Source organism: Meles meles, chromosome X (genome assembly GCF_922984935.1).
Source record: "Meles meles chromosome X, mMelMel3.1 paternal haplotype, whole genome shotgun sequence".
NCBI lineage: Eukaryota > Metazoa > Chordata > Mammalia > Carnivora > Mustelidae > Meles > Meles meles.
In genome coordinates, this window is record NC_060087.1 from 48,275,321 (window position 1) to 48,299,306 (window position 23,986).

Sequence of the window (23,986 nt, forward strand, 5' to 3'; positions counted from 1 at the left end):
TTGGACAGGAGAAGTGAGATGGGGGAAATCAGAGGGGTAGACAAACCATGAGAGACTGTGGACTCTGAGAAACAAACTGAGGATTTTGGAGGAGAGTGGAGTGGGGGATTGGGAGGGCCTGGTGGTGTGTATTAAGGAGAGCATGTATTTCATGGAGCACTGGGTATGGTGGATAAACAATGAATTTTGGAACACTGAAAAAATAAAATAAAATTTAAAAAAGAATTAAAACCTCCAAATAATCCAATTTAAAAATAAGCAAAACATTTGAATAGACAGTTCTCCAAAGAAGATATATAAATAACCAATTAGTTTATGAAATGATGTGTAATCTCATAGTCAAATGAGCATCATGAGAGAGATATCATTTCATTTTCACTTAAGGTGGGTATAATAGAGGCACCCGGGTGGCTCAGTGGGTTAAGCCTCTGCCTTCAGCTCAGGTCATAATCTCAGGGTCCTGGGATCAAACCCCACATTGGGCTTTTGCTCAGCAGGGAGCCTGCTCCCCACCCCCACCCCCACCTCCCGCCTCTCTGCCTACTTGTGATCTCTCTCTGTCAAATAAATAAATAAAATCTTTAAAAAATGTGTGTAATAACAGATGGACAATAACAAGTGTTAGTGAAGATTCAGAGAATTTAGAAGCCTCATATGTTGCTTTTGGGGATATAAAACTTTGAAAAACAGTTTGGCCACTTTGAAAAACAGTTTGGCAGTTCCTCTAAGCATCATAGATTGAGTTATCAGATGACTGAGCAATTCTGCTCCTAGGTATATATCCAAGAGAGATGAAAACATATATCCACACAAGAACTTGTACAACAATGTTCATGGCAGCATTATTCATGATTGCCAAAAGTGGAACCAGCCCAAATCTCCATCAGTTTATGAGTAGATTAACAAATGTGGTATAGCATGAAGCAGAATATCATTCAGTTATAAAAAGGGGTATCTACACATGCTGCAAAATGAATAACCTTGCAAACATTTTGCCCAATGAGAACAGGCAGGTACCAAAGACTACATATTGTATGATTCCATTTGTATGAAATGTCCAGAACAGGCAAATCTATAGAGACAATAAACAGATTAGTGGTTGCCAGGGGCCTGAGGGGAAGGGGGATCTGGAATGACCCAAAATTTCTTTTGAGGGTGATGAAAATGTTCTGGAATTACTAGTGATGGTATACAACTGTGTGAATATAATGAAAACCCACTAAATTGTATATTTTTAAATGGTTTATTTCAGGGGTGCCTGGGTGGCTCAGTGGGTTAAAGCCTCTGCCTTCAGCTCTGGTCAGGATCCCAGGGTCCTGGGATCGAGCCCCACATCAGACTCTCTGCTCAGCAGGGAGCCTACTTCCTCCTCTCTCTCTCTCTCTGCCTGCCTCTCTGCCTACTTGTGATCTCTATCAAATAAATAAATAGAATCTTTTAAAAATGGTTTATTTCACAGTATGTGAATAATATCTCTATCAAAAATAATTTTTTAGAAAACATAGGCAAAGTTATACGAAGCAAATATTAAGCTAAATGAAAATAATGTAATAACAATGGGGAAAAATTTTGATTTTAGGGCAAAATGCCAAAGATATTAAATTATCAGAAACAATTTCCTTACATATTGATAAAATATTAAATTTACCAGGAAGATATAGCAGTTGTAAATTTTTATAATTAATTATAAAACTTCAAGACTGACATAGTTATAAGAAGACAACAATAAATTTTTCATATCAACAAGCAAACAATACCCCAGAAGAATGTAGACCATTTGAGCTAGATTAAGAAACATAAATTAAGAAACATAACTTAATTCAACTATATACTACTTCTCCCTACTAAACCCAACTATAAAATGTATATTTTTTCAAGTGCTTATGGAATGTTTACTAAAAGTGACCCTTTGTTTGTCCATAAAGCAAATCTAAATAGATTTCAAAGAACTGAAATCACAAGAAGCTTGTTCACTGTCAAGAATGCAATCAAACTAGAAATGGCACCAAATTCCTAGAGCCCTCCTACTGTGTCAGGCATTAACCCTTTAGTTGTTAAATGGTGATTAGTAGGTCCCAGCAGTCCTGAGTAAAGGGGTGAGGTGCCCAGGACAATGGAGTAAGTGGTGGTGAAATTAAGAAAGCCAGGAACAGTGTTTATTTTTGAAATAATTGGAGATATTAAAAAAATCCTTATGTCCATACAATTATGCATCTGAGGACTATCAGTCCTATTTTTTATCACTTCTATTTAGTAGATAAATGATAGCATCAGATGCTTATACTCAAAAGCAAGAAAGTCTGAAAATTAATGAGCAGACTATCTAACTCCAGAAATTAAAAAGAAAAATCAAAAGAAAGTGAAAGAAATAGAATAATGTTAAGAAAAAATTAGTTTAATAGAAACAAAGACAGAAAAGTAAAAAGCTAAAAGTTGATTATGTTTAAAAAACTTTAGAAAGTGACAAATTTCTGGCAAGACTGATCAAGAGGAAAACGAGAAGATACCAGTAAACAATATTAGGACAAAAGAGAGGACATAACTGCAAGTGCAACATTTAAAACTCCAAATATAAGAACTTCAAGCAAATAAATTTGGAAAGTGAGGGGGCGCCTGGGTGGCTCAGTGGGCTAAAGCCTCTGCCTTCGGCTCAGGTCATGATCCCAGGGTTCTGGGATCGAGCCCCTGCATCGGGCTCTCCGCTCTGCGGACAGCCTGCTTCCTCCTCTCTCTCTCCGCCTGCCTCTCTGCCTACTTGTGATTTCTCTCTGTCAAATAAATAAAAATCTTTAAAAATAAATAAATAAATAAATAAATAAATAAATAAATAAATTTGGAAAGTGATACGAGACAGAAAAATTCTTGGAAAACTATAATTTAATTTTAACAAGTAGAAATAGCAGACAGGAATGATTCTATAACTATTTAAAAGATTGCATCAGTTAAAATTTTTCTGATAAAGAAGATAGTAGGTTCAGATGTTTTTTACTTGAAAGTTGTGCCAGATATTTGAAGAACACATAGTTCCTTGGATAATCTCTATCAGAAAATAGAATGAAAGGAAATCATTCCCACTTGATTTTATGTCACTAAAATCAAATAGAGATATATGAGAACCATGGAAAAATTAGAAGCCAAGCTCACTCATGAACAAAATATCAAATTCCTAAATAAAATATTAATGAACTAAATCTAGCAGTTTTTATTTATCCTAGGACTGTGAGATTAGTTTAATACAAGAAAAATCTCTAATGTAATTCACATTAGTAAATTAAAATAGAAAATTAACATGTCATCTCAAGAAATAGAGAATACACATTTAATAAAATTCAAAGTCTACACATTTTAAAAAATCCTATTGGTAAACTAAGAATAAACTGGACCTTCCTCTTTTTTTTTAGATTTTATTTGCTTTTTTGACAAAGAGAGAGATCAAGAAGGAGCAGGGGCAGGCAGAGGGAGAGGGAGAAGCAGGTTACCCACTGAGCAGGAAGCCCGATGTGGGGCTTGATCCCAGGACCCTGAGATCATGACCCAAGCCTAAGGCAGACACTTACCAAATGAGCCACCCAGGAGCCTAGGATTCTTTTAACCTATTAAATGAAATCTACAATAAACTACTGCATTTTACTCAATGGTGAACCTTTAAAAACATTCCCTTTAAAATTAGGATCAACAGGGGTGCCTGGGTGGCTCATGATCCTAGGGTCCTGGGATCAAGCCCCACATCGGGCTCTCTCCTTGGTGGGGAGCCTGCTTCCTCCTCTCTCTCTCTGCCTGCCTCTCTGCCTACTTGTGATCTCTCTCTGACGAATAAATAAATAGAATATTTAAAAAAAAATAAAATTAGGATCAACATAACAATGCACACTATTAACACTTCTATTCAGCACTGTACTTAAAATGGTGTGTTTGTGTTGGAGAAGAGAAGTCTTAGGAGTGCAGTAATATAAGAGAAAAAGATATAAAAATATAAAGATGGGAGGTAAAGAAAGAAAATTGTCATTTACATATAAATTATCAAAATTAATAAGCAAGTTGATCAGATTTTCTAATTATAAATGCAATATACAAAAACTACAATTATATTTGTATACATTAGCAATAAACTGCTATAAAATTTAATCTTCTAAACGGGTATAGTTTACAATAGCAACAAGAAATAAAGGAATTTCTTATAATGATGTTCAAGTGCCTTCAAATTATAAAACTTCACTTGAATAACATGAAAGTGCTTTAAATAGATGGAGAGACATACTGTGTTTAGAGAAGACTCAATGTCAAAGAGATTGATCTTAATTTGATCTTAAATTAATCTACAGATTGAATGCAATTCCAATCAAAATCCCAAAATGCTGTGTGTGTGTGTAACTTGAAAAGCTGATTCCAAAATTTATGCAGACAAGAAATTTTACTGCAGTACTGTTCATAACCAAAAACTAGAAACTACGTAAGTGTTCATCAAAAGTTAGATGGATAGGGGAACCTGGGTGGCTCACTGGGTTAAGCAGCTGCCTTAGGCTCAGGTCATGATCCCAGGGATGTGGGATAGAATCCTGTATCATGCTCCCTGCTCAATGGGGAGTCTGCTTCTTCCTTTGCCCCCCCCCCACTCATGATTTCTCCCTCTCTCACGCTTTTGCATGCTCTCTCTCAAAGAAATAAATAAAATCTTGAAAAGAAAAAGAGATGGATAAATAAACCATGAAGTATTCACAAAATGTATTGCACAGCAAGGAGAATAAACAATATAACTATATGCAACAATAATATAGATGGCACACAAAACATAACATTGAATGAGAAAACACGTCCGGATGGACATACACAGTTTTCAAGCACTTTATACACATTAATGCATTTAATTCTCAGAACCACATCATTGATTGTGTTCACCTCTTCACCCACCACCCTCTTTGGAACAAGGTAGGTCTAGAGAGGATGCTCCAAGCAAAAGATAATTTAGATCTTTCAGTGCTAAATAGACTCCCCAGCAAGGGAGGTGAGGCAAACACTAAGTTTATTGTGTCTGTGGGCTGACATAATTCAGTCAATCACTAATGAGTGACTGTCTTGTGCACATAGAGCCCAGGCTTGCCTATGGTAAGTAGTAGAGTGGAAGTAGAGCATTAAATATCTGCTATGTGCCAGGTTCTGAGCTTGATGCTGAGGATACAATGGGCAGAAAGACCACATACCCACCTTCTTGTTTAAATAATAACTAATATTTATGGAGCACTTACTATAAGCTGGACATTCTAAGCATTTTATATATTTTACTCTCTAATCTCCACAACAATACTATTATTCACTTCCTTTTAAAGATGAGGAAATGGAAGCACAGGGAGGTAAAGAGACTTGCCCAAAGTCACAGAGGCAGGAGGTGAAAGAGCTGAGATTCAAACCTAGGTAGTCTAGATCCAGATCTCCAAATCACTGAATCATCCCAACAACACTGTGTGAGAAATAGTTATTAGATCTGTTTTTGCATCTGAGGAAAGAGAGGCTCAGAACTAATGTGAGCACATGTTTTGCACCCTCTATGTGACAGAGACTATATTAGGTGTTTTATGTATATTATTTCTACAACCTGAAAGATAGAGTTCATGGGAATATAAAGGTCCTAACTCTGGAGGACCCAGGTATGCAGAGACTGGTTTGCCTGCTTGCCAAATAAACCCAACAGCCCCCTCAGAAAGAATTAAAATGGTTGACTCTATGGGGGTGGGATGTAATTCTCTGTCTCATTCAGGCTCCTAGACCTCTGAATGAATGAGTGAAACTGCTGGTGGAGAGAAGGTAGGAGAACAGGAGGCTGTTTTTTTTTTTTTTTCCTGCCTCTTCCTCTTCTTCATTTATCTACATCTTGGATACTATACACCATATTTAATATCCCACATCTTCCTGTATTTTCTAAGAAACTACCTCTCCTCTCACTGGCACTGAGCCTGGGCTCCCTCTAGCATTAGCATAGAGGAAACTTGGTCAAAATGTCTGTGTCCCACAGTCCACAGTTGTCTTAAGTCTGCCCATCTCACAGCTCCTCAGGGCATAATTCTTGGGTTAGAAACACCTTGGTCTACAACCTCCCTTGTTATCTATGGGAAATGGTATACTTCAGTGTTTTTAAAAAAAGTTACAACTTTTGTTTGCTTCTCCTTTGTCTCTGATTTCTAAAATTTTCAAAGTGAACCCTACACAGCAGGCTGTTCCTGAGAGACTGAGTGTTTTCTCTCTCAAATTCCCAGAGCAGCAAAAGTGCCCATGTGTACCAAGAAGGCAATGCAGGAGACCCAAACTTTCCCAACTCAGACAAGTATAGATTTACTAGAAGAGGCTTGAGAAAAAGGAGGAGCAAAATGGATCAATGGCATGGGACTGTTGTGTATCCAGCACCTGTTCCCTGAGAAACTGCCAGCAACCACTACCCTATTTCACCCAAGCACTATTAGACAGGACTAATTTACATACACTTCACTGAGGTCACCAAAATGAAACATTCTGGGTTAGCAATGAACAGTTCCAATCTAGCAATGTCAAATTTCAAACAAGAAGAACTTCAAAAAAGCTCTGGATAAGAAAGAAAAAAAGTACCTAGTCAAAAATCTCAGTGATTAAGATGATCTTCACCTAATCCTCATTCTTTCTCCGTCCTTCATCTTTCTCTTTCTGACTTTCTCTTATTCTTTATCTTTTCTGACATTATCCTTTTGTTGTTCTACAGCTATTATCTTCAACTATTTATCTAGTCCAACTCTCAGGTTGGGCTTGGGGTAGATGTTGGGAGAGCATGTCTTTGCGGTTCTTCTACACCCACTCTACCACCATCTTGAAGCCCATGAAAGCAAACCACACTTACAGCCCCTCCTCCGCTGTAGCCTGTTGTTGTCATTGCTGTGTGGAATCCAGATCTTCTGCAACCTGGTTTGGGTGAGCTCTCCCATCTCTCGAGACATCTTAGGTGTCACAGTTAATGACACCACTGTCCACAAAGTAATGAGCCTCACCTCCTACTAGCTCTTACTAGCTCTTACTAGCTGTCTCTTCTGTTAATGTGGCCACAGCAGCAGGTGGACAGAGTTGGGACAGGGAGGTGCACTGGACTTATGAGCCCTCTGGCAGCCTGTCACCAGCCCCCTCTCCTCTTTCCAAGTCCTTGCTTGACTTGCCTGCCTCTGTGCCTGTATGTAACAGTGGGGGCTTGGGTGCAGAGAGAGAGGTTGGGCAGAGGTCACCAGAGGCCTCTGAACTTCAAGGGCTGTGTACATAGCAGATAAGTTGGAGTCCAGCAGGGAAGGCAGCCAGCAAGACAGCCTAGGTCTGGCCAGTTATTTTCCTCCAATGAAGACAGGACAAGTAGAACATGCAAATAAAAGACCAAAGATCATGTGCTTATATCCTGTGCGGGGTGGAAAAGGTAAAGGTGATGGAGTTAGGTCTCAGCCACTTTCACAGTTTTGAAATAAAAAATATGGGAAAAAAAAACTAAAAAAAAAAATATGGGCCCAACTAGAATGTCATGTTCTAACCCAGAAACAGAGATCCACATCAGAAATTCAAGGTTCCTGAGTACAAACAAAATCCCTCCTGAAAAATGCAATGTTTTGAGCTAGCAATCAAAAACCAGAACTGGAAGTGGAAGGTTCATTATCTCACTGCTTACCCCCACCCAAAATGTTATTGCAACTGTTGTCTTTCTGTGAATTCTGCTGCCCTTCCTACCACAGGGCCTTTCCCTCCTAAAATGTGCTGCTTGGGGGCTCTCTTGAGAGAGAGGAGCACCATCTGATTATCTTTATGTTCTCCCCATCCACGGCTAAGTAAATTAGAGAAAACTGACACCTTGGGAAGAGAAGTGAATGCAGCCATTTCTGTGGAGAGAGATAGTAAGCACTGCACACATGGCTGTCAGCTGCCATTACATGCCCTAGGGAGAAAGGCATCATGATCTGATCCAGAATCTGACTATAGTTCTTCATGCCAAGCTGTGGAGATGGAGGTTTAAGGTTAAGGCTGCAGCAGGCTGAGTGTGGGGAGCAGGGAGCAATGACCTCAAAGTAGGACAAGTCCATACACCAGAGTCATCCCACCCAGATGAGTCTACTTTACCTTCCCCCAATCCCCTGGGGGGAAGAGCACATGTAATGACACAGTTTACCTGGAATATGTCCAAGTGTACTTTTACTTCATTCTTTTGCAACCTTCCCACCCCCTGATGAATCTCCAATGATTGGCTACAAGGAATCTCAACTTTATTCCATTGAACTGGGCTACACAGGAATAAGCTCTTGGGTATAGAAATCCCTAACCCCTTTCCTCCAATGCTCCTGGCTACACTTTGCCTTTTAAGAAGTTCCTTAAAAGTTTATTCTTAGTATCCTAGTCTATACAAAGGTTAGATTCCAGTTGTGTACAAATCATTCCAAATCTTTAGTACATTTTGGAGCCTGCCCATCTAAATGAATCTACTGAGACAGCGTGAATCGTGGTGGTTAACAGCTATGGGCTGTGGAGCCATACCACCTGAGTGGAATCCCACCTCTTGCCCCATTATGAGATCCTGGGCAGAAAACTTAACTTTACAGTGCCCCAGTTTTTTCATCTGATTAGAGTTTCTACCCACTTCTTAAGATTGTTGAAAATTCAACATATTAACACATATAAAGCAACCTGGGAAATATTCAAAATACATTAGTCAACATCTATTCCTTTTGTGAATTAAATGATCAATCACCTCTTGGGCTGATCTGAAACTTCTAATGTAATGCTGGGTATATAAGAAACAGTAAGGGGAATTTATAACATATAACAATGGGTTAACATTTATAATAAAGAGCTCCTGCCAATCAATTAGAAAGATAAATTTGTTTTTACTTTTTTGGTTTTGTGATACAGAAGGCCCCAGAAATCATTTCATCCAACCTTCTCTGTTAAGAAAATTGGGGCCTAGAGTGGGGAAGTATTTCCTAAGGTTCTGTGCCCAACAAGTGCCCATGTCAGGAGTAGAACACTGGGGACCTGATTTTCTCAGTCCAAGGCTTTGCTGTTGTTGTTAAGTGATCAGTTTAGCTTGACTTAAGAATGTGGTGTTCCGGGCGCCTGGGTGGCTCAGTGGGTTAAGCCACTGCCTTCGGCTCAGGCCATGATCTCAGGGTCCTGGGATCGAGTCCCGCATCCGGCTCTCTGCTCAGCAGGGAGCCTGCTTCCCTCTCTCTCTCTCTCTGCCTGCCTTTCTGTCTACTTATGATCTCTCTCTGTCAAATAGATAAATAAAATCTTTAAAAAAATGTGGTGTTCCAAATTATCTCAGAACCTTCAGAGTCTCAGAACTAAACTTTGGAAGAGATACAACTCTTAAATTTAATAAGTCTCCTAATAAGTATTACTCAGCAAATGTTATTTTTTTTCCCTCAGCATTGGCTTTGCTAGCTACTGAGTCGTTTTTTTACTTTTTCTGACATTGCAGTATTACATCTTTTGTATATTTTTGTATTACTATTTTAATTGAAGTGTAATTAACATGCAGTGTTATATTAGTTTCAGGTGTACAGTATAATAATTCAGTAAGTATATGCATTTCTCAGTACTCATCTAGGTAAGTGTACACTTAATCCCCTCTACCTATTCTACACCTCCCTTCATCTGCCTCACCTCTGGCAACCACTAATTTATTTTCTGTATTTAAGACTCTTTTTTGTCTTTTTTTCTTTGTTTGCTTCTTAAATTCCACAAATGAGTGAAATCATATATTTGTTTTTCTCTGACTGACTTATAATACTCTCAAGCTCCATCCATGTCATTGTAAATAGGAAGATCTCACTCTTTTTATGCCTTTTACGTCTGAGCAGAATTCCATTGTGTGTGTATATGTGTGTGTGTGTATGTGTATGTGTGGAGATTATATATATATATATTCTCAGATCCATTCATCTATTGAGGGATACCTGGGCTGCTTCCATATCTTAGCTTTGTAAATAAGGCTGCAATAAACATAGGGGTGTATATATCTTTTTGAGTTAGTGTTTTCATTTTCTTTGGGTAAATACCTAGTAGTGAAATTGCTGGATCATATGGTATTTCTATTTTTAATTTTTGGAGAAAACTCCATACTGTTTTCCACAGAGTTTCCATCAATTTGCATTCCCACTAACAGTGTATGATGGTTCCTTTTTTCCCCCACATCCTTGCCAACACTTTTTATTTCTTGTGTTTTTGATTTTAGCCATCCTGATAGATATAAGGTAATATCTCATTTTGATATTTTTAAAGATTTTATTTATTTATTTGACAGACAGAGATCACAAGTAGGCAGAGAGGCAAGCAGCGAGAGAGAGAGAGAGAGGGAAGCAGGCTCCCCACGGAACAGAGAGCCCAATGTGGGGCTCGATACCAGGACTCTGTGATCATGACCTGAGCCGAAGGCAGAGGCCACTGAGCCACCCAGGCGCCCCTCATTTTGATTTTCAATGCTAATAATCTTACATGTAAAGTTTCCATTATCCACAAAGTAACGACATATTCCATATCCTAGTTGATCCTTACAAACATTCTCACTAGTCTCATAGGGAAACTAAGGTCTAGGGAGGGGAAGTAGCTTGTCCAAGGTAACTGAGCCAGTCATATGAACCTCCATCTCTGTTTACAGTTTTGTCCTCATGACCCTGACAAAAGGCAGAAATGTAATTTTAGCAGCAGGAAATCTGAGATGGAGGCTAGCAGGCTATTGGCAAGGTCTGAAAGGGTAAGCCTGGGTCCAGGCTTGAAAATTCAAGTTAAAGTTGCCTAGAACTGGAACTAGCTAGCTGGTTGTTTATTGCTGATGTGTTGTTTTGTTTTGTTTTATTTTGCTTTTGTGGTATGTGGGCTGTCTGGTTTTTGTTTGTTTGTTTACCTCTGTTATCAACTTTGATCCTAGAAGCAGGAAAACTAAACAAGCTTTATGGAAAGATCTGAGAATAGCTGTTCTAAATCAAGCTCCAACCTAATTCTCTAGCCATGTCTCTTTTTAGACCCCCATGCTTAAACTGTACCAGCTGACTCCCTGAGTCCCCAAACATAACATGACATGTACTTTTTACCTCTGGGCCTTTGCTCCACCTGAAATGCCTCCTCTTTCCTTACATTCTCAATGAAATCTGACTCACTCCTCAAGAATTGGTTCACTGTTGCCTCTTCTGGGAACCTTTCCCTGTAACCTGGGACAGGCATTATCTTTGGTTCTCATATTGTCTATATGCTTCCATTTATCTGAGAATGTATCTACCAGTTTTTACTGGTATACTTCCTTACTGGACTGTGAGTTCCTTGAGGATGGGGACTACACCTCAATTATCTGTGATCAGTGTTTCCAGTGTCCAGCTCAAGTCCTGGCAAAGAGGAGAAACTTGCTTAATGAGTAGTTGTACAATCCGTATCTCTCTTCCCTTGATGAGATGAACATATACACAAAGAATCCCCATTCAGGAAGGTAAACATTATAACTGAGATCTATGCAGGGAATGGGGTGGGCAAACTAACTAGGTCTGAAAGTAGAAGGAGGTATCTAGAAAGTTTCTCAACCTTGAATGGGGTAGAATAGAATAAACAAAATACGAAGTCCCCTACCCTGAAAAAGCCCAATTAACTGGTAGCAGAAAAAGAGTTCACTTTCACTCAGTATCAGAGACTCACTCAAGACCAAGATCTCCATGGGTATTACCCATGGAGGCAATAGAAAAATACCAGGACCACTAATCTCAGACAGAGCACGGAAGTTCTGAAACATCTCCAGAAACTTGGTTCCTGTTCTCCTACAGGAGACAACCCTCTGAAGGAAGTAGGCCAGGGACTTCAATTTCCATTTCAGTAAGGAGGTTATTGAAGCCCAGAGAAGGTGAAAGCCTTGTTCATAGTGCCACAGCAAACCAGACCTACTTTATATTTATATATTTATATTATATTTATATATATTTATATATTATATCATTGCAAGATATAATCCCTACCATCCAGATCACTCAAAACTGGAATAGATTGAAATAGAGAGACTTATAAGGTGCTAAGGAATTTTCCTTTTGGTCAGTGTCCCACAAAGACAGGTTGGAATGGATGAGAGATAGATAGATGATAAATAAACAGATAGATAATTAGATACAGATATTGTCTTTCCCCTAACTCTCCCATACCCTTTAAGGCACACTTCAAGTAACCCTATGTAAAGAAAAATTACCAGAGAGCCTAAAGAATGGATTTGGATTTGTGTACCTCTACCTATTTCCCCTTCTGTCTCACCTACCTGTTCTCCTAGAGGTTTTTTCTTCCATCACTAATTATCCAACACACAGCTTCCTTGCATTTAGACCTTCAAAGCAGGTACAGAGATGGCGTCAAAGAGGGAGTCTGGAGGCGTTGGTTGATTCCTTGAAAAGGCTGTAGAAGTACCCTTGATAAGAGGGGCATGTGTGCACTCTGTTGAAATACCAGCTGTGTTAGTTGTCAAGGAAGTTCCTGAGCCATCCGGAGCCTTTTTTCATCAGGCCAACCATGTGTTCACCTGGCCCCAAAGGTCAGAACTAATATTAACAAGCAACTGCAGAATGAGGAAATTAAAACCAGCAATGTAGACAGGCAAGATCTGGATTTCCTCAGGGCTGAGCTGCGGGTTGGTCTTCAGTGTAAATGGGCACACTCTCTTACTGGACAGTGATTTGGCAATATGAAGCAAGAGCAATAAAAATGTTAATTTCCTTTGTCCTAGTTATCCCACTCCTGGGACTCAATCCTGAGCCAATAACCACCAAAGCATGAAACACCAGAATTTTTATTTTAATTGTAGAACTATTTAGCTTGATGGCAACAACTGGAAGGTAACCTTTAAGTCCTCTTGGAGGAAAAGCAGCTCTTTGCACCTTTTCTGCAGACATTGAGGATGATGGCTCTAAGGCTATGGAATTCTGGGGAAAAAATTATGCTTGCAGTTTGGGGTGAGAAACCTTAGAATGCAAAGTCATGCTTTTCCTTGGACATTAGGCATGCCTATCATTCCTATTTTTGTGTTGTCAAAAACATGTCACTAACCTGTTGCTGTTGCATTTGCCCTGTGTTTGTTTATCCCCTTAGGAAATAGTTATTGACTCCTAATATATGTTGTGCCCTAGATTAGAGGATGGGGCTAACAAGGTAAATCAGACATGGTCATTACTCTATGGGGCACCTGGGTGGCTCAGTCCAGTAAGTGTCTGCTTTCACTGAGGTCATGATGGAGTCTCACACTGGGCTCCCTGCCCAGCTGGGAGTCCACTTCTCCCTTTCCCTCTGCAGCGCCCTCTGCTGTTCCCCTGTTTATGTGCACTCTCTCTCACGTCTCAAATAATTTTTTTTAAAAGACATGGTAATTGCTCTCAAGTTGCTGGCAGTTGTGTGACAAAAACAGAAATCAATGGTAGCTGTGCATTCAGATAAGTGCTGTGACAGAATGGACCAGAGGGTGCTGTGGGGACCCAGAAGAAAAAGCTAACTGGGGCGGTGTGTGGGTGTTAGGAAAAACTTATTCTGGAAAGTATTCCTTGGGCTGATTAAGATAGGCTTTGAATTCTGGCTCTACCATTTCTGTGCGACTGGGGTGAATTCATTTGTCATATTTAGCCTTAATACCCCTTACAGGGTTGTCCAGAGAATGAAACAAATAATGCATATGGAAGAGCCATGGGGTATATTGGGAGACAGTGCTGCTCTGGAGCTTGGGCAGCCCACTTAAATACCCTGGGTCTTGCTTTTACTCATCTGAGAAATGGGGCCACGAAAAAGTATGTGTTGGGCCACGTCCTTAGGAATGTTATGAGGCCCAAGACAAATAATGGCTATACTGTGGGCATGAGACAGCTTCCTCTCTTCCCCTCCCCTTGCCCTATAAGGCCGGGGCCTTCTCCTCTAAATCTAATTCACTGGAGCACTTCTTACTGCTCCCTCTAGCTGCACAGTTCCCTTTCAGCTTCCCCTCTCCCACACAAGCACTGTTAAAGCGATTACTCCCAGGATGCCAGAGGCGCACTTGGACGTAAGGTCAGTTGCACTTGGGGGCGGGGCTTCGGTTGCCGCGCGGTTTCCTACGAGGTTCCGCGGCTTAAAAAGTGGCGAAGCCCTACCTGGAAGTAATTGGAAGCACAACCGGGTCTGGTGAGCCAGACGGAAAGGCAGACAGACTCTGACGCCTGGGCCACTTTGCGGCGGGAGGAGGAGGGGCCTAGCTGAAGGACTTCCTCTTGCATTCATTCCTCCTAGTCATCTGCACCACACCATCAAGTTCCGCTCCTCCCGCCAATGAGAACTGGGGAGATCGAAGCCCCGCCCCACTTTCGCCGACGGCTTTGTGGCGCGCAGGAGAACGCATGCGCCAATGCGCGCGGAAGGCGGGATTTGGCTAACTCGGGAGTGGGTGCTGGTGTCCGGCCATCCTGTGTCCCCTGGGTTGGGCGCGGACTGTGAAGTGTTGCAGTTCGCTGTTGAGATGTTGCGGGTGGTGAGCTGGAACATCAATGGGATCCGGAGCCCCCTGCAAGGGATGGTATACAAGGAGCCCAGCAACTGTGCCGCCATGGCCGTGGGGCACATTTTGGACAAGCTGGATGCCGACATCGTCTGCCTTCAGGAGACCAAAGTGACTAGTGAGCGCTCAAAAATCCAGGATCCCTACCATACTTTATCTTTTACACTAACGTTTGTCCCCTACTTAATCTCATTTTACTTCACCATTTTTCTACCCGTAGAGTCCTCCTCTTAGTCCCAGTTCAGAATCTTGATCCCCTCCCCCTAAACCCCTATTTCTCACCACGGCCTGATGTCTTAATTCCTGCTTCATCTCCTGTCGTCAGCAGAGCTTTAATTCCCTCACCCGTGCAACCTTCATCCTGGCACAGATCCTCTAATTCCCACTCATTCTCCTGCCCCAGCTCAGTACCCCAAATTTCCTCCTCCTCACTCACTGTTCAGCTCCAACTCCCAAATTAGATTCCCCAATTCTCTTTCCCTGCCTCGATCTCAGATCCTTTAATTCCCACCCCTTCTTCCCCCCTAGATAGGACTCCCTGATTTCTTCCTTTTTACCTCACCATCTCAGATCCTCAGTTCTCCCCTCAGATCCCCTAGAGCTCTACCACATTTCTCCTTCCCAGCCTCAGAACCTCTTATCATTTCTATCTCATGTCCCACGCAGAGAATAGATCCCCTAGTTCTCCCTCTCCCACCCTAGCTCAACAACCCCCATTTCTTCCCTCTCTCTTACACCCCCCTCTAAGACTCTCTAACAACTTTTTCTCCATCCCCAGTTCAGATCCTCTAATTACCTCCCTCTCCTACCTCATATCCCCAGCTCGGATTCCCAGTTGTCTCTCCCATATTCCATTTCCCGCCTCCAGCTCCCTCCTTTCACCTAATCACTAGCTTCCTCTCACCTAATTTCCCTCCTCCCATTCCATAGCCTACCTCCTTCTTATTCTGATAATCAGTTCCCTCTCTAGTCCCCACCTTTCTAGTTCCTCCTCTAATCACAGATACTTCCTTTCCCTCCCAGCTCTGGCTCTGATGTGTGCAAAGAATTAGTCTACAATTTCAATTCCAGACCTTTGCGTCTGGGGCCCTACCTTTATCTCTGACACAATCTTACATCTTTTTTTTTTTTTTGTAGGGGATGTGCTGAGAGAGCCTCTGGCTATCGTTGAGGGCTATAACTCCTATTTCAGCTTCAGCCGCAACCGCAGTGGCTATTCTGGTAAATGGGGCTTTCTGGGGACTGTAAATTAGTGATCGCGGCAGGTCGGGGGTGAAAGGGTTTCCGGTATTTGATAAGGTAATAAGAAACTCAGGATTTTATTTTTAATTTTCTTTTGAAATTACAAAGCTGCTTTTAATACTTTGGGGTGAGCCCCACAGGAATAAAAAAACACTGGGAAAGGGTACCCCCCCCCAACTCCCAGGATGGCCCAGGGGTAGAGAGGCTACCTGAGGGGAAGGAAGCACAAAAGGGATCCACTGAAGACTTAGGGCAAAAGGAATGCCATTGGTGCTGGAACCTGTGAGCACTACACGAGAAAACATGAGCGTGGTGGGTTTGGCTCCAGGTACACAGGGGAGGCCTAGAGGGTTGGACTCGAAGCCACAAAGCTACTTGGGTTTCTCCTTCTCGTTTGCCTTTTTCGGCTTCTGCTGAATGATCTCTGAATCCCTCTGTTTGCAAGTATCAGCAGAAAGTCTGTCACCTTGGTACTTTCCCTTAAACTAGTATCTCTGCTTTTTCATATTCTTCTGGCGGTTGAGCTAACACTGGTTACCGTGGGTCATGGCGACCGCAACAGCTCTGGCCTACCTCTGTTGCATCCCCTCACTCTGTCTGATGTTGCAGGCCCCCAGGCTTTTAGTCCACAGAACTAATGTCACATAAAGCTACGTGAAGGATAGTTTTTATGTGTAAAATTATCCTATTTGACTTGGGAAGCACAGTCATGTGGTGGTTAATTGTATGAGCTCTGGAGCCAGACTGCCAGGGTTTGAATCCTACCTCACTTCCTTGCTGTGTACCCTCTGGCAAGTTAATCAACCTTTTTATGCTTCAAGTTTCTCAGCTGAGAAGTGGAGATAATGCCTACCTAGTATGGCTAGTACAGGCATACCTTGTTTTGTAGATATGTGTATGTTTATATATAGATATATGTATATAATATATATAAACTTAAATGTAAATAAACATGTAACAAATATATGAATCTATATATATAGAATATATTTTTATATATACATATATATGTAAAGCAATTTATTATGTTTTACAGATATTGCATATTTTATAAATTGAGGGGTTTTATGGCAACCCTGTGTTGCAAATGTCTTGGCACCATTTTTCCTGCAACATTTGCTCACTTCATGTCTCTGTCACTTTTTGGTAATTCTTACAATATTTTAAACTTTTTTATCATATTTGTTACGGTGATCTGTGATCAGTACTTGGAACTTCCTAAAAGCTCAGGTGACAGCATTTTTTTAGCAATGAAATATTTTTTAATTAAGGCATACACATTTTTTAGACATAATGTTATATTGCACATTTAATAGACTACAGTATAGTAACAACATAACTTCTGTTTGTCCTGGGAAACCAAAATATTCATTTGACTTGCTTTATTACAATATTTGCTTTTTGTGGTGTTCTGGAACTGAACTCGCAATATACTGGGGTATGCCTGTAGAAGGATTAAACAGATTAGTCCGTGTGATAATAATAATAGCTAACACTTTTTGAGCACTTACCACCTGTCCATGTAAAACACTTAGACTAGTAGCTATTATTGTTCTGTGGCTTTTTAATTTTTTTAAGATTTTATTTATTTGACAGAGAGAGGGAACACAAGCAGGGGGAGCAGCAGCAGGAGATGCTCTCTGCTGAGCAGGGAGCCATTCGGGGCTCCATCCCAGGACCCTGGGATCATGACCTGAGCATAAGGCAGATGCTTAACCGACTGAGCCATCCACGTGCCCCCTGTGGCTTTTTTAGATGAAGGAACTGACATTCCAGGATTTGGGTAGAATTGCCTCAGTCTCTCGGGAGCCATCCATGGCCCTGGAGTTGAGAGAGTTGTCAGTACAGCCACACTAGATGAAGATGACTCGGGGGACCTATGTGGGGCAATAAGCTATGCAATGGGCTTTTAGAGTATCCTGTCTGTCTCCAGGTGTAGCCACATTCTGTAAGGACAGTGCTACCCCCATGGCTGCTGAAGAAGGCCTGAGTGGCCTACTTGCCACTCATGATGGGGACGTGGGTTGCTATGGAAACATGGATGAATTCACCCAAGAGGAGCTTCGGGCTCTGGATAGTGAGGGCCGGGCCCTCCTCACACAACACAAGATCCGGTAATAGCCCCATCCCCCTGTCACTGAGCACTGTTGCTTCTACTATTAGTGTGGTGATTCTGAACTCACCTTACAAACATATATTCATCATGGAAAATGTCCCACATTTGCCTTTCTTGGACTCTAGTTCTGGCTGGGTTACTCACTGTGTGACTTTGGGCAAATCATGTTCCCCTCTGAGGTTTGAGTTCCCCATCTCTACAGTGGGGAACTGGCTGGGAGGTCCAGCTCTCTTATTACCACAGGCACATCAAATGCAACTTAGCAGCTCATTGCCCCAAGTTGCTGTCTTTCTGGATGTCCTGTCGTGAATGGCAGCACCATCACCTGGTTTACCTGGGTGTTATCCTAGTGCCCCCTCCCTGCCTTACCTGTAGTCAGTCCCTAAGTCCTGTGCATGCCAGTACATTCATGCCATACAAGGGGACATGTCTTTCTGTCCCCTTCTTCATATCCATCCTATAGGAAAACATTAAGGGGAAGCCACGTGGTGTGGGGGGAAAAGAGGCTTGGAAATGACTTTTTCTTGTGTTTTGGGGGTGGTCTCTTCAGCACATGGGAAGGGAAAGAGAAGACCTTGACCTTAATCAACGTGTACTGCCCCCATGCGGATGCTGGGAAACCTGAGCGGCTGTCCTTTAAAATGCGCTTTTATCGCTTGCTGCAGATCAGAGCTGAAGCCCTCCTGGCAGCTGGCAGGTATTGTAAGCCTGAGTACTTGAGTTTGTTCTAGGTGCCCAACCCATTTAGGTGTCAAGCTCTATTGGAAGGATATGGGATCTTTGTCTTTTGAGTTCCTTTATAGCCTTGTTGGAGACATCAGCGTGCCTTCCTGAATGGGCTCTGCACTGTATGAGCTGTGAGGACCAGGTAAAGTGATACAGATATGGGTTTTGTACTCAGATACCTCTAAACACCTTTCCTGGCTCCTTTTACTCACTATGAGTCCCGAGGCTAGTTCTGCTTTATTTTCTCTTGTTAAGTGAGTGTATGAATCTCTACTACAGAGTAGTTTTAAGGATGAAATGAGATGAAGACGCTAAAGTGCCCAGGAGCAAATGAAAAGTCTTGTCCGAGGGACGGACAGGAAAGTGAGGGTGGGTTAGAGTAATCAAGGGATACTACCTAAGAGAAGTACCTGGCTTCAACTTTACAGGACTAGAAAGATACCATTAGGTAGAGATAAGTGAGATGGTCACGTCAGGGAATGATGCCATCCTTGGAGATCAGGATTGGGTTGGTCAGGCATAAAACTTAGCAAGGTTATGGTAAGATTGGAACTATGCATTGCTATGGGCTCCCACTTTGGCCTTAAAATGTGAGGAGAGGCTGAGCTCTTGGGCCTAGAAGACAGTAGATGGGCCAGGACTACTGCTTCCCTTTCTTGAGTGTCTAGTTGATAATCCCATGTCATGTTTTTTAGCCATGTGATCATTCTGGGTGACCTGAATACAGCCCACCGCCCCATTGACCACTGGGATGCAGTCAACGTGGTAAGGCTCTTCTAGGTCCCTTTCCTCACTTCTGACTGTAGTTCTGTTTAACCAGCCAACCAATGCTAGATTTTGGGTCCAAGGGTAGCTTCCTTCATGGAAAAGCAGAGCTTAGTTTGAAATAACTTCTCAAAGCACTGAAGATTGTTCATTCACTCAGGAAACATTACTGTCTTACCCTTGACTTGGTTGTGAGCCATGTGCTTAGGACTCAGTTACCAGTCAGTTCTGGCTCTTGTTCCCTCAGAGGTTTCAGCATGGTGGGGGGCTGTGGACTTACAACTAGCCAATTATAGAAAGATATCTTCAGAGCTGAAGCAGAGATGGCAGGCCAGGAGTCTAGGGGAACCTGGAGAAATGGGATTCCTGGGCCAATCTAGACATTAGGGAGGCATCTGAAAGTAGTTGAATTTTTTAAAATTAACATATAATGTATTATTTTTTTCAGGGGTACAGGTCTGTGATTCATCAGTCGTACACAATTCACAGCACTCACCATAGCACATACCCTCCCCAGTGTCCATCACCCAGCCACCCCATCCCTCGCACCCCCCTCCCCTCCAGCAACGCTTGGTTTGTTTCCTGAGATTAAGAGTCTCTTGTGGTTTGTCTCCCTCTCTGGTTTCATCTTATTTCTGAAAATGGTTGAATTTTAAAAGATGAGTAAAACAGAACTTTGGGGGTGGGGGAAGCAAAGCATTCTAGCTTAAGCAAAGGCTGCAAGATGAGAATTTTCTTGGTATGCATGGTGAACTGCAAGTCCCATTCTTGTTAGGGGTTGACGGGAAGGGAAGTGAGTGGCGGGAGACGGGGCGGGAAAGTCCTTTGGGGGCCAGATTTTGAGGTCCTTGAATTCCACATTGTCTTCATCATTTCCCTAATACACTGTTTCCTGCTCGTGAACTTTCAATTCCTCCCTGTTACCTCTGCAATACAGAGAAAACATCTAGGCCTGGCATCGAAGGCTTTTTTTTTTTTTTTTAAGATTTTATTTATTTGACAGAGAGAGAGGGATCACAAGTAGGCAGAGAGGCAGATAGAGAGAGAGGGGGAAGCAGGCTCTCGGCTGAGCAGAGAGCCCGATGCGGGGCTCGATCCCAGGACCCTGGGATCACGACCTGAGTGAAAAGCAGAGGCTTAACCCACTGAGCCACCCAGACGCCCCTCGAAGGCTTTTTAATCTGCATTTCCATCTTCAGTCCCCTACATACTTTGTCCACTCCAGCTAGGTTATCTCCTTTCAGCCTATTGAAAAAGTTATTTTCATTTTGATTTTTCTCACTGTACCCTCCCTGTCTTTTGTTGTTGTTGCTGTTGTTGTATGAACCTTTCATCTTTGAGTCCCTCTAGGCCAGTGGTTCTCATTCCCTGACAGCACATTAGAACAAGGAGCCTTTATAAGAATGTTAATACCTTGGTGCCACCCTAGGGATTCCTGGGTGGCTCAGTCGGTTAAGCGGCTGCCCTCAGCTTGGGTCATGATCCCAAAGTCCTGGGATCGAGTCCCACATTGGGCTCCTTGCTCACCGGAGAGCCTGCTTCTCCCTCTCCCTCTGCCCCGCTCATGTGTGCTCTCTCTCTCTCTCTCTTTTTCTCTCCCTCCCTCTCTCTGTGTCAAATAAATAAATAAAATATTTTAAAAAATACCTTGGTGCCACCCTAGACCAATTAAATCAGAATCTATTGGTTGTGGGGCCAGGGTAGCAGTATGTTTTACAAGGTTCCAGGTTGATTTTCTTGTACAATCGGGCTTTAGAACTGCTGCCCTAGAATCTACAAACCAGTTCTCATCTTAGCTTGCTCATGAGGGGAGCGATCAGTAACTTATGCTGGCATAGTCCAACTCAGCATTGAGCTTGGCTCAGAGAAGGGGCTGTAGGAAGAGTCTTTTGATTAACTTGGAGAAGAGCTACATAAACAGATGTGGCACCAAGTTGGGAAAATGAACAGAAATGAGATAATGAAAAATGGTGGTGATGGTGTGACAGGGAAGAGAGTGTACATTACAAAGTGCAAGCCTTTAGTCCCTTCCTACCTTATTTCTCATCAGGCATTAACTCAGTCTGTTCTTTCTCCTTCCTGCAATAGTGTCATATAACTTTATGCCTTTTCTTCCTAGTTCAGAACTATCATAGATCTCTCAAGTGCACCTCTTACATTCTTCCTGCCAGGAAAAGACTAATAGTATCAGGTCAAATGACAAACACAATCTTTCCAAAATAGCAGAATATGTCCACGTCCCCAAAAGACTGGCTTTTCTAGTCTTTATCTCCCTAAATGACACCACCATCCCCTTGGCTACTCCATCCAGAAGCCTGGGAATTATGTTAATATTGTCTTTATTCTCTACCCCCACAATCAGTGGGTACTGTTGATTTCAGTTCCAAATCATCTTTTAATTTCATTTTTATTTATCTCCTCTGGCTCTACCCTAGTCTAAGTGATTATCATCTCTTGCTTATATGGACTACGATAGTTATCTCCTGCTGGTCTGCTGGTCCCCAGTCTGGTCTCCCTTTGTCTTTTGAGTTCATGCTTCCTCTCTCCACAGGCTCATTACAGAGGTTGCAATCTCAATTTATAACACCCTCTGCCTGGATTGCTCCTGCTCAGCCTTAACTTTCCAGCTCCAGATCACTTCCTGAAAGGAAGCCTCATTGGTACCTTGGACAAGCTCATGTTCCCACTTTGTATCTAGTACCATGCCTGGCATATAATCAGTGTTCTTTAAATGTTTTTTTCATTGAATGAGTGGGTGGGCCAGATGGATTGGATGGGTGGATGAAATGGGGGTCAGAGCCAAAGGAAGTATTTAGGTATGGATTTCTGGAACTCCTCAGCTAAGGAGTTTGTGGGAGAGAGAGGAGATGGTCTGTGAGAACTTTGACACCCACAAAATAAGCCAGATAGTTCCAGAGGGTTTAAATGAAAAGGTAGCAGTTTTCTTACCACCTAATCCCAGTCCTACTTCCTAGAGATAACCACTTTTAACTTCCTGCTTTCCATCCTTTTGGTGAGCAGTTCTGAGAATTGCTTTGATTAAGCAAACAACAAGCTTTCAGATTTAACATTTAATCCCAGCTCTGCCAGTTCTGGGCTGTGTGACCCTGAGTAATAGTCTTTTTTAGGACACTCACATTTTCTTATCTTAAAAATGAAGCAGTTAGTCTAAGTCTCTTCCAGTTCTAGGCATCTAGTTTTGCCTCTGTCTCATCCTTCTCCCCCTTCCCCAGGAATGCTTTGAAGAGGACCCAGGGCGCAAGTGGATGGATGGCTTGCTCAGTAACCTAGGATGCCAGGCTGGGTCCCCTATACGGCCCTTCATTGACAGCTACCGCTGCTTCCAGCCAAAGCAGGAAGGTGCATTCACCTGCTGGTCAGCAGTTAGTGGGGCCCGCCACCTGAATTATGGTTCCCGGCTTGACTATGTGCTGGGGGATCGGACCCTGGTAATAGAAACCTTCCAGGACTCCTTCCGGCTGCCTGAGGTGATGGGCTCTGATCATTGTCCCGTGGGTGCAGTCTTGAGTGTGTCCTCTGTGCCAGCAAAACAGTGCCCACCTCTATGTACCCGCTTCCTCCCCGAGTTTGCAGGTACCCAGCTCAAGATCCTTCGCTTCCTAGTTCATCTCAAACAAGATCCTGTGTTCAAGCAATCAGCGCTGCGACTCAGCAAACAAACCCGGATACAGATGCACCAAAACAAAGCCCGTGTGCGTTCAACCAGGCCTCGGCCAAGTCAGGCTGGCCCCAGCAGAGGCCAAAAAAACCTGACAAGCTACTTCCAGCCATCTTCTAGTTGTCCCCAAGCTTCTCCTATCTCAGAGCTTCCTAGTGTGGTTGCCCTCATGACCCCAAAGACTCCAGAAGAGGAGGTGATGACAAAAGTGGTGGAGGGGCTGGCCAGTGCTTCAGAGGCCAAGGATGAAAAGGAGGTACAGACTTCTTTTTGGAAGTCTGTGCTGGGGCAGCCCTTGCCCATGCCCCTTTGTGGGGGTCACAGGGAGCCATGTGTGATGAGAACTGTGAAGAAGCCAGGACCCAATCTGGGCCGCCACTTCTATATCTGTGCCAGGCCCCAGGGTCCTCCCACTGACCCTTCCTCCCGCTGCAACTTCTTCCTCTGGAGCAGGCCCAGCTGAACCAACCCAAGGTACAGATGTCTGGCATGGTCAATCCTGTACATAATCTGAAGCTAGCTCCCTCCTAAGCTGCCTCTTTCTCCCCCAAGGACTCCTCCTCCTCTTCCACTTTCCTAAAGAACTCTTCCATTTCCTCTTCCTCTTCCTTTAAGCCCTCTATGATTTTTCTTCCTGCCTAGCTCCTCCTCATCGGTGAGCTTCTTGTTCCTTAATGCTGTGACCTAGTTCCCCACTCCACTTCCCACCTTTCTGTCAGAAGTGCACAGGAACCAGTTGCCCCAGGAAGTTGATTTTAAACCCTTTTCTTTCTTGTTGAGAGATATATCTGTGCCTAAATAAAGTCTATTTTTGTTTTAGTACACCATGTCATGTAGACATTTTGGATATGCTTCATGAAGTTGAGTCAGACATTACCTCAACACTAGGTTTGACAGCTGCCTGTAGCCTGATAATACAACTTCTAGGAAGGGG

At 42.6% G+C, this 23,986-nt stretch overlaps 2 protein-coding genes and 1 pseudogene across 3 annotated transcripts in view; 1 reads left to right on the top strand and 2 right to left on the bottom strand.

Annotated features, from left to right (window-relative positions):
• Positions 1 to 7,061, bottom strand: part of PFKFB1 (6-phosphofructo-2-kinase/fructose-2,6-biphosphatase 1) — a 123,883-nt gene extending 116,822 nt beyond the window's left edge. For both annotated transcript variants that reach the window (XM_045995344.1, XM_045995343.1), the window contains exon 1: positions 6,860 to 7,061. In XM_045995344.1, coding sequence (XP_045851300.1) covers positions 6,860 to 6,956 — 97 coding nt within the window. In that variant the 5' untranslated portion in view covers positions 6,957 to 7,061. The remainder of the gene's footprint in view (positions 1 to 6,859) is intronic.
• A 7,331-nt stretch (positions 7,062 to 14,392) lies between these two features.
• APEX2 (apurinic/apyrimidinic endodeoxyribonuclease 2) lies at positions 14,393 to 23,879 on the top strand. The gene is made up of 6 exons (XM_045995675.1): positions 14,393 to 14,642; positions 15,662 to 15,745; positions 17,700 to 17,880; positions 18,433 to 18,579; positions 19,304 to 19,373; positions 22,607 to 23,879. The coding sequence occupies exons 1-6, from the start codon at positions 14,486 to 14,488 to the stop codon at positions 23,513 to 23,515; spliced, it is 1,548 nt and encodes a 515-aa protein (XP_045851631.1). The 5' UTR covers positions 14,393 to 14,485; the 3' UTR covers positions 23,516 to 23,879.
• Positions 15,768 to 16,536, bottom strand: LOC123935166 (annotated as a pseudogene).
• Positions 23,880 to 23,986: the final 107 nt, after the last annotated feature.